The following is an 11,606-nucleotide window of genomic DNA, read 5'->3' on the forward strand; positions in this document are numbered from 1 at the left end:
TATTTAATAGAATTGAGTGGTAAAGATCAATTAACAAATTAATGAAAAACAGGATTTGGGTTATAAATTATGCCAGGCCTCCATAATGGATAGTCTAGCTCAAATCTGATTTAATTGCTTACACTAAAATGCCTGCATCTGCAAGAAAAGGATTTACATACAACTTGCTTCTACTGTCAGCAGCTGCGATTTGCTTGTGCTCTACACCAAGCAGAGAGGAAAGATTCAACACTACCACCAATGCTGCTATTAATAATATACACATTTTGTTGCTAAATGTCTCGGACAAGAACTGTCAAACTGACATCATTACTTCAGCAGCAATAGATGCCGTGGACTCCCTAAATTCATTGTTAATTTTCCCAGACTTTGTAATTAGTGCCACCACTCTACCAAATGTGTGTAAGCTGGAGAAGGTGAGCCGAGATTGTACAAGTATAACAATTATGCTGTAATTTGTAACATTTCCAAATAGTTGTCATTGTTTTTGCATGCACATGTCTCTTCTATTAATTATGCAGTACGCCCTTAAAAACATACTGTTCAAGGAGATAATTACGAGACCAAATGCATTAGCGATAATAGGGCCTGTTTGCAGCACTATCTCAAACGCTATCACTGATGTATCAGGGCTCTTCAACATCCCTCTGGTAAGTTTCTTTTGTGGTGGTGTGTCTAGCTGTCCAACAGACACACACAGTCATGCATTTTCTATTAACAAACCAATAACATTGTGTATCGCTAAAATCTATTTTCAAAACAGGTTTCCTTAGCCCCAGCAGTCCCACGTGTAAACAGCTACTTGATTACAGTTTTGCCATCAGTAATCTCCTTGATGGACGGAGTGGCTACTTTGGTAAAAGCATTCCCTGAGTGGAAAAGAGTAGCGATCATCTCACAGGATGATAGCCTATACAGGACAGTAAGTGTACTGTGACTTGCTAAGCAAGGGGCATGTATACGTGTACATGTACATGTACTGCCAAATATAAATCTGTTTTCACAGTCAGCAACACACTTGGGAAATATGTTACGTATAAACAACGTTTCTGTTAGTACAAACATCATATCAACCAGTATCAATGACATCAACGTACAAGAACTTGTGGTAAGTGATGGTATTTCTCTAGCATCTGTGCATTGTGCTGAATGATGTGCAGTTGAGATCAGTACGTATCGTGGTCCTAAACATGGGCTCTGACTTTACTCGCGCATTTCTCATGAAGGTAGAGAGTATAATTATGCAAACAAGAGTGTTGATAATTAACTGTGATGTATAACTAGGCCGCAGTTGCTATTCAGCATCCATATGTATGGGTGACACTGGGTTTTTATGAAAGATGGTGGCTGTCTCACCAAAAGAGTGGTCAACTACAAACTTTTCTACACAGTCAAGGAGTGCTATATATCAATAACATTCTAACACACAGTAACTGCAACAAAAGCAGTCAATTTAATGTGAGGTAATAATCATGAGCATATATCCGTAACTAAAAGTTAAATTTCTTGCAGAGCACACATTCATTCATCAAACTTTTAAAAACGAGGAGCAATGATTCTATTACCTCTCTGACTTATGATTCTGTGATTAGTCTTTTCCTTGCTATCAATTCTACAATGTACACAAACAAGTCTGAGGTCGTGAATGACATTTCATCAGCTCCTGCGCTAATAAGATCAGCAGGACAAAAGTTAATGTATGAGATTCAACAAACCAGATTCCATGGTTTTTTGGTAAGATGATAAAACATGCACGATAATTATTATTATGATGCCAATAATTATGCATAGGGGGATATCTGTTTCAAGGATAATGCACTACCAGCCAAAGCATTCAAACTCCACCAATTTAAGGAAGGTAATACAGCACAATTTTCGTTTTGGGTACTAGATCTACTTTGTAACAATTAATTATGGCTATTGATAGGGCCTAATGGAACTGTACTGCTAGTGCAAGTGGGCGAGATCAAGTTAGACAGTGGAGTAACTTTCATTCAAGGGGAGCAGAAGGAATCCTTATGGGTGAACGGTATTCCTTTGGATGGCTCGCCAGTTACACAAGAAAAATACCCGGAGCTAATTCTTACTGCAGTGACATACACTTTTGCCAGCTGCAACATTTTGATTGCAGTGCTCGGTATTCTATTCATGTTGGCTTTTAGAAATAGAAGGTAAAAGAATAATTATATAACCTTCCATTACTATCATTTGTAACTTTTCATTATAGGTTGATACGATTGTCGAGCCCAAACTTGAACTATCTGGTTGGAGTCGGAGTTATCATTTTTAACTCATCAGTTTTCCTATTTGTGTACCCTCCAATCCCCATGTCGGTGATCAACGTCTTTTGTGGGGTGAGTGATTATTATGTAATGAATCAGTGAAACATCGTTTGGTATGCACTCTACAGTTGAGGTCCTGGTTAGTTGCAATTGGATATTCTTTGTGTTTGGGAACAATCAACACAAAGATGTGGAGGGTGTACTACATTTTTCGTTACCCTAAGCTGAAATCAAGTAAAACGGTAATCAGAAAACTTCCTATACATACTGCACTTGCACAACCGTCTGTATTTTTACCATACATGCAGCCAGTAAAAGATTGGCATTTGCTTTTATTTGTGGTCCTGTTTCTACTGATTGATGTCATTCTACTGTCCTTTACTACATCGTTCACAACAAGCAGGCTTCAAGCAGTCAGCGTTGCTGATGCTGAGCACAAAGAGGGTGGAATTAATGTAAATTTGGTGGTTAGGCATTCAATTTACAGATCTAGCAACTTAATTATAAAAAAGATCCATTATGTATATAGGATGAGGGAATTGAAATTCAGTACACAGTTACACTCTGTGATGCCACATCAAAGATATACTGGATTGCAATCCTTTTTGGATACAAAATTGTTATACACCTGACAGCAGTAATTCTGGCCTTTAAGATACGGAAAGTACAGGTAAGTTGGCGCAGTTAATGATTTGAACGTAACTGACACCTGGTAGGTGAAAGTGCTGAATGACTCTACAGAAGTTGCTCTTATTCTCTACTTGACTGGATTGGTATTGGCAGCTGTGATGATAACAACCTTCACATTTGGATCATATTTGAATGTCTACAGTGGCGCATTCGCTGTGGGCATATGCGCCACTAGCGCAGTCATTCTGGGTGTAGTCTTCATATCTAAGGTACAATCATACCTTACAACACATCAGTAATGCTGTTCATTCAAACAATTCTACACATACGACTTACGTATGCAGAGCTAGAATTTTACAAATATTTGCAGGCTATTGCGTTGCGCAAAGACCCGGAGGGAGAAACGGTATTCCCACCTACAAATGAGCCACCTATTGGTCTAGGTACTTGTGATGAAATAAAGGAAATTGCTACTTTGCAAAGGAAAGTGAAGACACTACAGGCTCAATTAACATTCCACAACGATGTAAGTTCTTGCACGTACTCCTCAATAGCCGTAGTAAGTACTCTCATAAATTCAGCAACCTAACAATTTTACAGGCTCACAATTCTCTCGAAATTGAGACTGATGAACAGAATTATCCCAACTACACATCATAACAATTACAGTATGAACAATTAAGAGTGTTTTAGTTCAAACTTTCAATAGAACTCATATATACCACACTAACACTGACACTTTATACAGAAATCAAAATGTCTTAATGGAGAACTACAAACAGAATTACCTCAAATTAGTGTCTATCAGCAGAGCTTCTAAACTCTCGGTACATTCAGCTCCAATGTATGGTTCATGTAGCCAGCAAGATAGATACATTGTCACAGTGTCTCGACACGACTGCTGGATAATGTCGCCCAATATTTTTTCCCGTAAGGAAATCTCCTGACAGTAAGTCTTGTATACCACCTCAAAGTGGGAACCTGCAATAAAAATTGCATACACTCGCTCATATGTTCTGTTGGACTAAAAACAGTGCCTTGTCTATAACAATCAAAGACATTGGATAACCATACTCTCATAAAATTTAATGTGCTATGTTATGGCATTATGTGTTAAATTATTTTCGGAATAATTTTGCGTCTAAAGAATACGCAAAAAAGCATGCCTACTCGTTAATGCTACATGTATAATATGGCGATGGTTAACAGTATGTTACTGTTATCCTTAAACTGACCAAACATGACTGGAGAGAGAGACTGGAAGATAGGTTGACTGGGGTCCTGTGAAGAGCTTAGCAACTCTACTGCTGCACGTACATTGCCAGACAGAGTTCCCATCCTCGCAACCACACTCTCCTGAGTCAGGCAATGAAAAGTGCTGTTGGCTATAATACGTGGAAAACAGTCTGGTTAAAATAAACAAGGCGTGAAAGCAATAATATTAAAGCTGCTAGAGAATGTTTGATAAGCATGTCGTCATATGCATGCATTTTGGTGCCAACAAACACTACAATGTCATGCTGTGCTATGCTATTTATTAATTGTGGCTTACAGAATAGTGAAAAACGTCACACCACATTCGTACCAGCTTATTTATGATGTCTTTAAAATTGGTGTAGAAGCCTTCTCGTTCTTCAATGATCTTAGATTCAACGACTGAGACGTCACACATATTAGACAGGTCACCAGTGTGATGAGTGTACCTATAATGAGAAAAACTATCAGGCTTTGATTGGTACTCTTATGCTATACTTTTCATGTTGAAGAGTGTTGACTAGCTTTGTTGCAACATTAAATCCTTCTTCAGTGAGTTGCTTCCATTTCTGTACTGAAGCATGTAGCTGTACACAACACTCCTTCATCCTGTGGCTCAATAGATAGTCAGGGGAGGTCCAGGATGGTGTTACAGGAGACTGGTGTAAAGAAGACATGATGAACTCTATTGCTAGTATCGAGGCTAGTATAAACGTCTTCCCAGCGGCTTGGAACCGAGGCTAATGATGACTAATGATGATGATCACCGTATTCAAATTCAGCTCAATTAACGCGCACTTCAGGTTGTAGAATAGAATCACCATGAACCTTTCAGGTGCTCTTAAAATTGTTCACGATATTGTGAAACAGGCAGGTTCCTGCAAAGATTTTGAATTACCACTTATCCTGGTAGGATTGTATCCAACAGTATCGTCATCTGAATTCAGTATCAAAGAAACCCAAAAAATCAAACAGCAGATATGGCTCAACGACCTCCTGCATATATTGGTGGAGGTTGTCAGACAAGATTTCTCAGTCGTTGAAGGAGCCTGGAACACTGCAGAACAGCTTGCCTTTATCCTGGCATCTGTGTGTGCTAGTCTCCATCCTACATCAAGTGATGATGTTCATACTGACATAACAACCGAATTTTTCGATATCCTCCTACCAACAGCTGTTGATTCAATTCTTATCTTAGCCACTAATGTGCTCGAAGCATCGCTCAGTGACGCTCGCAAAGATGTCAAAGGCACCTTTATTGGTACTATAGAGTTGCTTCTACTCATCTGCAGAAGCCACGACTCACTGGTACTACGAGCACTGCAATCTCCTTATCTGTTACACATGCTCATTACAGACAACGACGAATTCGTATTTGAAACATTGATTGGTTTGGAGGTTTGTATTAATTTGGATCTGTATTGCCTGCTAAAGCTCCCTTTACAAACTTTGTACTCTATCTTAGACGAATTGGTTTACAAAATATCAGGGAGCAACAAAAACAACGCTCGTCAATCGTTGAACATTTTAGCAACCATCTCTTCAGTAAATTCTAATATCCTCAATCTTATTCTTTCTAGGTATGATGGGCTTCAAACCATGACAAGAAAATGGAGCTTCGGTAAAGTTTCAGAGGTTACAAACGTGTTTGTTCAACAAGTGGATCAAATGTCAACACAAGGCAATCTTCAAGTTGAGAAACATGCAGCTGTTGTTATTCAAGCTTCGTGGAGAGGTTATTCTACCCGTAAAAAAATGAAGCGTGTACACAACGGAATTCGAAATTTTCAGCTATTCTATCGAAGATGGAAAGCAAAAAAGTGTAGTAATGTGCATAGTGTTTACTTTTAGTTGTGTTAATTAACTCATTTCCTGTGGTTAACTTTACTTCCTGTATTGTACTTTTCTGTTATTGTGGTTTCTGTTCGTTAGTAGGTTCTTTCTGTATAGTTGTTCTTTGTTCCCTTTGTGCCTAGCTATAGGGGCCCGCTCCAGGCGGCTCTTTGTGTATGGGAGCCTCTGCTCCACTGCCTTTTGTCTTGTACATACTTATACCTTTGTTCTTGTGCATTTTATCAGTTGTTGAATACGATTTCACTAAACTCAAATGTCTGCATGAACCTGCGACATAACAATTGGCGACGAGGATTACAACGGCAACCAAACCAAGTACTACCCCATGGCTCATCTCTCAATCGGCACTATTGGCTCCTTCCAACCCAGCACGGAGGATTGGAAAGCGTATACAGAGCGACTTCAACTCTTTTTTGTCGCTAACGGCATTGATGACGCAGACATACGTCGTGCAACTCTTCTCACCGTGTGCGGACCGTCAACGTATGGACTCGTCCGTGATCTACTTGCTCCCGCAGCTCCTACCGAAAAAACATTCGAAGAACTTGTTGCTCTGGTTCAGGAACACCAGCAGCCTACACCCTCACCCATCGTCGAGAGGTACACCTTCTTTACAAGAGTACAACACTCAGGAGAGACGATCAATGACTATGTGGCCCAGCTCCGCAAGATTGCTAAACACTGCCAGTTTGGCGAAACCCTCAACGACATGCTCCGAGACCGCATTGTTTGTGGATGTCGAGACAAGAAGCTCCAGTACAAGCTTTTGGCTGACCCTGCACTCACTTTTGACAGCGCTCTGGCTGTTGCAAAGGCATCGGAACTAGCTGATCGTGGCACCAGAAATCTCTCTGGACAGGACGCGTCTGTAAACCGTCTATTGGACAACCGTCGACGCAAGCCTCCACTCCCTCGGGAGAAACCTCCCTCAATTGGCCCAACACAACCGTGTTTTCGTTGTGGTGCAGCTCATCCGGCAACTACGTGCAAGTTTCGCACAAGCACTTGTCACTACTGCAAGAAGCAAGGGCATATCTCAAAGGTCTGCAGAAAGAGAACAAGAGACTCAAAAGCAGACAAAACTGCATCTAGATCTACTAACCAGCTGACTGGTTCTAATGATGATGATGAGGAGGACACAGATGAGTACAGCTTGTTCTACTCCTCCGCTGGCCGCACTCAGCCAATCACTGTACCTGTTACTCTCAATGGACTGGATACTACCATGGAAATTGACACAGGTGCAGCCCTCTCTGTGATGAATGAACACACGTACCGATCGCTGTGGCCTAAACGGAAGCCCCCTCTCAAACCCACTTCAATCCGACTCAAGACCTACACTGGTGAGCACATTGTGGTAAAGGGCATAATTCGTGTGCATGTTCTGTACCAAGCACAGCAGGCGGAATTGGATCTCCTTGTTGTCGCTGGCAAAGGACCCTCCTTGCTGGGACGAGACTGGCTGGAGAACCTAAGACTGGATTGGCAAAGCATTAAATACTCAACGACCGTGGCCGACGATCTCCAGGAGATCTTAGACAAGCATTCCACAGTGTTCGGGAAGGACCTCGGGCACATCAAGGATGCTCCTGCTACTATTCATATTGATCCAGCGCACAAACCTCGATTTTGCAAGGCCCGTCCTGTTCCCTACTCTCGCCGCTCGAAGGTGGAGAAAGAAATCTCACGTCTCGAAGAACAAGGCGTTATTGAACCAGTGCAGTTCTCCGATTGGGCAGCTCCTGTCGTACCGGTGGTCAAGAAGGATGGCTCTATCCGACTGTGCGGTGACTACAAGGTTACTGTCAACACTGTGGCTAAACCTGACACTTACCCTCTACCTCGCATTGAGGACATCTTTGCCTCTCTGGCAAATGGTAAATCATTTACTAAGTTAGACCTTGCACACGCCTACCAACAGATCTCACTGACGGAGGAATCCAAGGTCCTGACGACTGTCAACACTCACAAGGGTCTCTTTCGGTATAACCGTCTACCGTTTGGGGTCTCAGCTGCTCCATCAATATTCCAACGAACCATGGAGAGCCTCATGCAGGGTCTACCTCACGTAGTGGTGTATATTGACGACATCCTCGTGACAGGATCCACTGAAGAAGAGCACCTTCGCACTCTAGAAGAAGTCCTAGACAGACTTGAGAAGGCCGGAGCTCGCCTGAAACGTGAGAAATGCAGATTCATGCTTTCCATGGTGGAGTACCTAGGTCACCGGATCTCTGCTGACGGTCTCCAGCCCACGGACGCAAAAATCAAGGCATTGAAACAAGCACCCATTCCCCGGAATGTTACTCAGCTGAAGGCATTTCTAGGCCTCCTGAATTATTATGGCAAGTTTGTACCTAATCTCTCTACTCTGCTCGCCCCCCTTCACAAGTTACTACGAAAGGCTACTGCCTGGATTTGGGGCCCTGATCAGCAGAAGGCGTTCGACCAGGCCAAGCAAACCTTGACGTCAGACAGAGTCTTAGCACACTATGACCCATCTCTACCTCTCATCTTGGCATGTGATGCCTCGCCGTATGGAGTTGGAGCTGTGCTCTCTCATCGTTTCCCGGACGGCACCGAGAAACCTGTGGCCTTCATATCTCGCTCACTTGGTCCGGCTGAAAAGAAATACTCCCAGCTGGACAAAGAGGGGTTAGCTATTATTTTTGGTGTTAAACGTCTCCACCAATATCTGGTTGGCAGACAGTTTACCATATTGTCTGACCACAAGCCCCTGCAGCACCTGTTCAAAGAGAACGCAGGTGTACCTGTCCTGGCCTCAGCTCGACTTCAACGATGGGCACTCATCCTAGGCGCGTACAGCTACACGATCGAGTACAAGCCAGGACCAGACCATGCCAATGCTGATGTCTTCAGTCGTCTCCCTCTCCCAGAATGTGCTACCAAAGTACCGACCCCTGGAGAGAATATCCTGGCTATCAGCATGCTGGAATCCCTACCAGTCACGGCAAGAGAAATTACATCCTGGACAGAGAAGGATCCGGTCCTCTCTCGAGTTCGCCGTATGCTTGCTTCTGGCTGGAGAGACAATACCGACGCAGAACTCAAACCCTACCAGCAACGACACACTCAACTTAGCCTCCACGATGGCTGTGTCATGTGGGGAAGTCGCGTGGTCATCCCACCTCCAGGAAGGGAGAGAATTCTCGAGGAACTGCATGAAGGACACCCGGGCATCTCGAAAATGAAGAGTCTCGCCCGATGTTTTGTATGGTGGCCCGGAATGGACAAAGCACTCGAAGAGAAAGTCAAGCTGTGTGACGCCTGCCAGCGAACCAGGAAACTCCCTCCAGTGGCACCGATTCAACCCTGGGAATGGCCAGAACGCCCCTGGGCTAGGCTGCACATCGACTACGCTGGCCCTCTTCTCGGACACATGTTCTTGGTCGTAGTAGACGCCCACTCGAAGTGGATGGAGGTGAAAGCTGTACGGCACGCTACCACGGCTACTACCCTCACTGAACTCAGGTCGATCTTCGCGACTCACGGCATACCTGAATTGCTCGTGTCAGACAACGGATCAGTGTTCACCAGTGTTGAATTCAAGGACTTTGTAAAAACACAAGGAATTCGACACACTACCTCAGCACCATACCACCCCGCAACAAATGGATTGGCAGAACGAGCCGTCCAAACCTTCAAGGCTTACATGAAGAAAGCCCCTAATGCCCCACTCAGAGACAACCTATCTCAGTTTCTGTTTCAGTACAGAATGACGCCGCACTCCACAACAGGCATCTCCCCATCTGAGCTACTACTGAATCGCCGACCTCGCTCTAAGCTTGACCTAGCTATCCCGAACCTGACTCAGAAAGTTCGCGCGAAACAGCTGAAGCAAAAGATTGGTCATGATCAGCATGCTGTGGCTCGGAAGTTCGATGTTGGAGACAAAGTCTATGTTTGTGATCTGCCCTCCAAGAAGGACTGGGTTCCCGGCACAATTGAAAGTACAGCTGGCCCTCTGTCTTTCAACGTTACCCTGATGACTGGTCAGACGTTTCGTCGACACGCAGATCATCTTCGCCCCCGCTCTACAGTCGAACAACAACCCCTGACTGATTGGACTGATATACCGGAACTAGATCATGATACCGAAACACCCGACTTGAACTCTGAACAATCACCACCACCACCAGCTGGCTCGACACTAGCAACTCCAAGTGTTCGTCGGTCAGCTCGAGCGACAACCGCTCCAGACTACCTTGTGGACCATTACTAGTTTGTAGTGAGTTATTTTATATGTTGATGTAACGCTTCCATCTAGTAGGGGAGGAAGTGTAGTAATGTGCATAGTGTTTACTTTTAGTTGTGTTAATTAACTCATTTCCTGTGGTTAACTTTACTTCCTGTATTGTACTTTTCTGTTATTGTGGTTTCTGTTCGTTAGTAGGTTCTTTCTGTATAGTTGTTCTTTGTTCCCTTTGTGCCTAGCTATAGGGGCCCGCTCCAGGCGGCTCTTTGTGTATGGGAGCCTCTGCTCCACTGCCTTTTGTCTTGTACATACTTATACCTTTGTTCTTGTGCATTTTATCAGTTGTTGAATACGATTTCACTAAACTCAAATGTCTGCATGAACCTGCGACATAACAAAAAGGAAGCGGCAAAGAAGTCCCAAATGAAAGCTAAAGAGTTGAGCTTGATTAAGCAAGAGGTAACTAAACAGAATCGAATTACATTTTGGGAGACTCAACTTACACAAATGCAACAGATTTCATCTAGCAATATTTCGTCCTTCATTGAGCAAAAAGAAGTTGAAGCGGCTGTGAAGATTCAGTCTTGTTGGCGTACACATGTTGCCAGGAAAACGTACAATCATCTCCGACAAAATGTTCACTTCAGTAACTATGCCATTGTCATACAGAGAGCTTTTCGCAGATACACGGAGAGAAAAACACACATGGCTGTCATCTCTGCTAGTCGATCACAGACATTTGCAAGGGCATTGCTTCAAAAAGAAATCAGCGAATACAGGAGTGGGGCGGCGTACTCATCTGAATCAGTAATTAGAGAGCTTCATGAGAATGTCCAAGAAACTCTTAAAGAGTTCTATTTGTTAAGACCAGTACAAAATCGATTGTTGAATCAACAAAAACTTGTAGTGACGCAGCTAGAAAGAAGCAGCACTTTACTAACTTCCGCTCCTATTCTTACCGATTCATTTTTAGTGAAGAATGTCACTAGAACATTTTCTTCAAGTTCTGCACAAATTGCTGATATGGCTCGGATGGCACACAGAGAAGAGCTCAAGACTACAAACTTACCGTGGTGGAAGCGAACTTAATGATTAAAAATTAATATTGTGTATGTATGTATCAAGTATTAATATATACATGGCTATGAGTCAAGGCCCGAGATCATTGTCTACTACAGGGCCAATTAATAAACTGCTTGTGGTGCAAATTTCCATGTAATAACTTGTTGCCTTGAAAACCATATAGAAGAATGCGTATATACGAAGAAGAAAAAACCGGTAATTTGATCGATTTTGATGCCATTAACAGACTGACCACAGTGCAATACATATGTGCCATATATAAATTATAATTATTGGCACTGCTATAT

At 43.0% G+C, this 11,606-nt stretch overlaps 4 protein-coding genes across 4 annotated transcripts; 3 read left to right on the plus strand and 1 right to left on the minus strand.

Annotated features, from left to right (window-relative positions):
- Nucleotides 1-3,894, plus strand: LOC135348357 (gamma-aminobutyric acid type B receptor subunit 2-like). Its single transcript, XM_064546537.1, has 16 exons — nt 1-416; nt 522-650; nt 764-922; nt 1,007-1,108; nt 1,161-1,226; nt 1,285-1,458; nt 1,513-1,734; nt 1,792-1,858; nt 1,928-2,171; nt 2,228-2,354; nt 2,411-2,524; nt 2,591-2,737; nt 2,812-2,952; nt 2,999-3,181; nt 3,283-3,438; nt 3,513-3,894. The coding sequence occupies exons 1-16, from the start codon at nt 129-131 to the stop codon at nt 3,570-3,572; spliced, it is 2,379 nt and encodes a 792-aa protein (XP_064402607.1). The 5' UTR covers nt 1-128; the 3' UTR covers nt 3,573-3,894.
- Nucleotides 3,584-4,974, minus strand: LOC135348362 (cyclin-dependent kinase 2-interacting protein-like). The gene is made up of 4 exons (XM_064546546.1): nt 4,665-4,974; nt 4,498-4,615; nt 4,148-4,268; nt 3,584-3,893 (listed from the first exon to the last, which is right to left on the minus strand). The coding sequence occupies exons 1-4, from the start codon at nt 4,841-4,843 to the stop codon at nt 3,697-3,699; spliced, it is 615 nt and encodes a 204-aa protein (XP_064402616.1). The 5' UTR covers nt 4,844-4,974; the 3' UTR covers nt 3,584-3,696.
- LOC135349262 (IQ calmodulin-binding motif-containing protein 1-like) lies at nt 4,933-11,491 on the plus strand. Its single transcript, XM_064547771.1, has 2 exons — nt 4,933-6,005; nt 10,579-11,491. Exons 1-2 carry the CDS (start codon nt 4,989-4,991, stop codon nt 11,323-11,325), a joined length of 1,764 nt encoding a protein of 587 aa, XP_064403841.1. The 5' UTR covers nt 4,933-4,988; the 3' UTR covers nt 11,326-11,491.
- On the plus strand, nt 6,014-10,591 carry LOC135348354 (uncharacterized protein K02A2.6-like). Its single transcript, XM_064546533.1, has one exon. The coding sequence runs from the start codon at nt 6,346-6,348 to the stop codon at nt 10,261-10,263; it is 3,918 nt and encodes a 1,305-aa protein (XP_064402603.1). The 5' UTR covers nt 6,014-6,345; the 3' UTR covers nt 10,264-10,591.
- Nucleotides 11,492-11,606: the final 115 nt, after the last annotated feature.

Source organism: Halichondria panicea, chromosome 15, assembly GCF_963675165.1.
Source record: "Halichondria panicea chromosome 15, odHalPani1.1, whole genome shotgun sequence".
Lineage (NCBI taxonomy): Eukaryota > Metazoa > Porifera > Demospongiae > Suberitida > Halichondriidae > Halichondria > Halichondria panicea.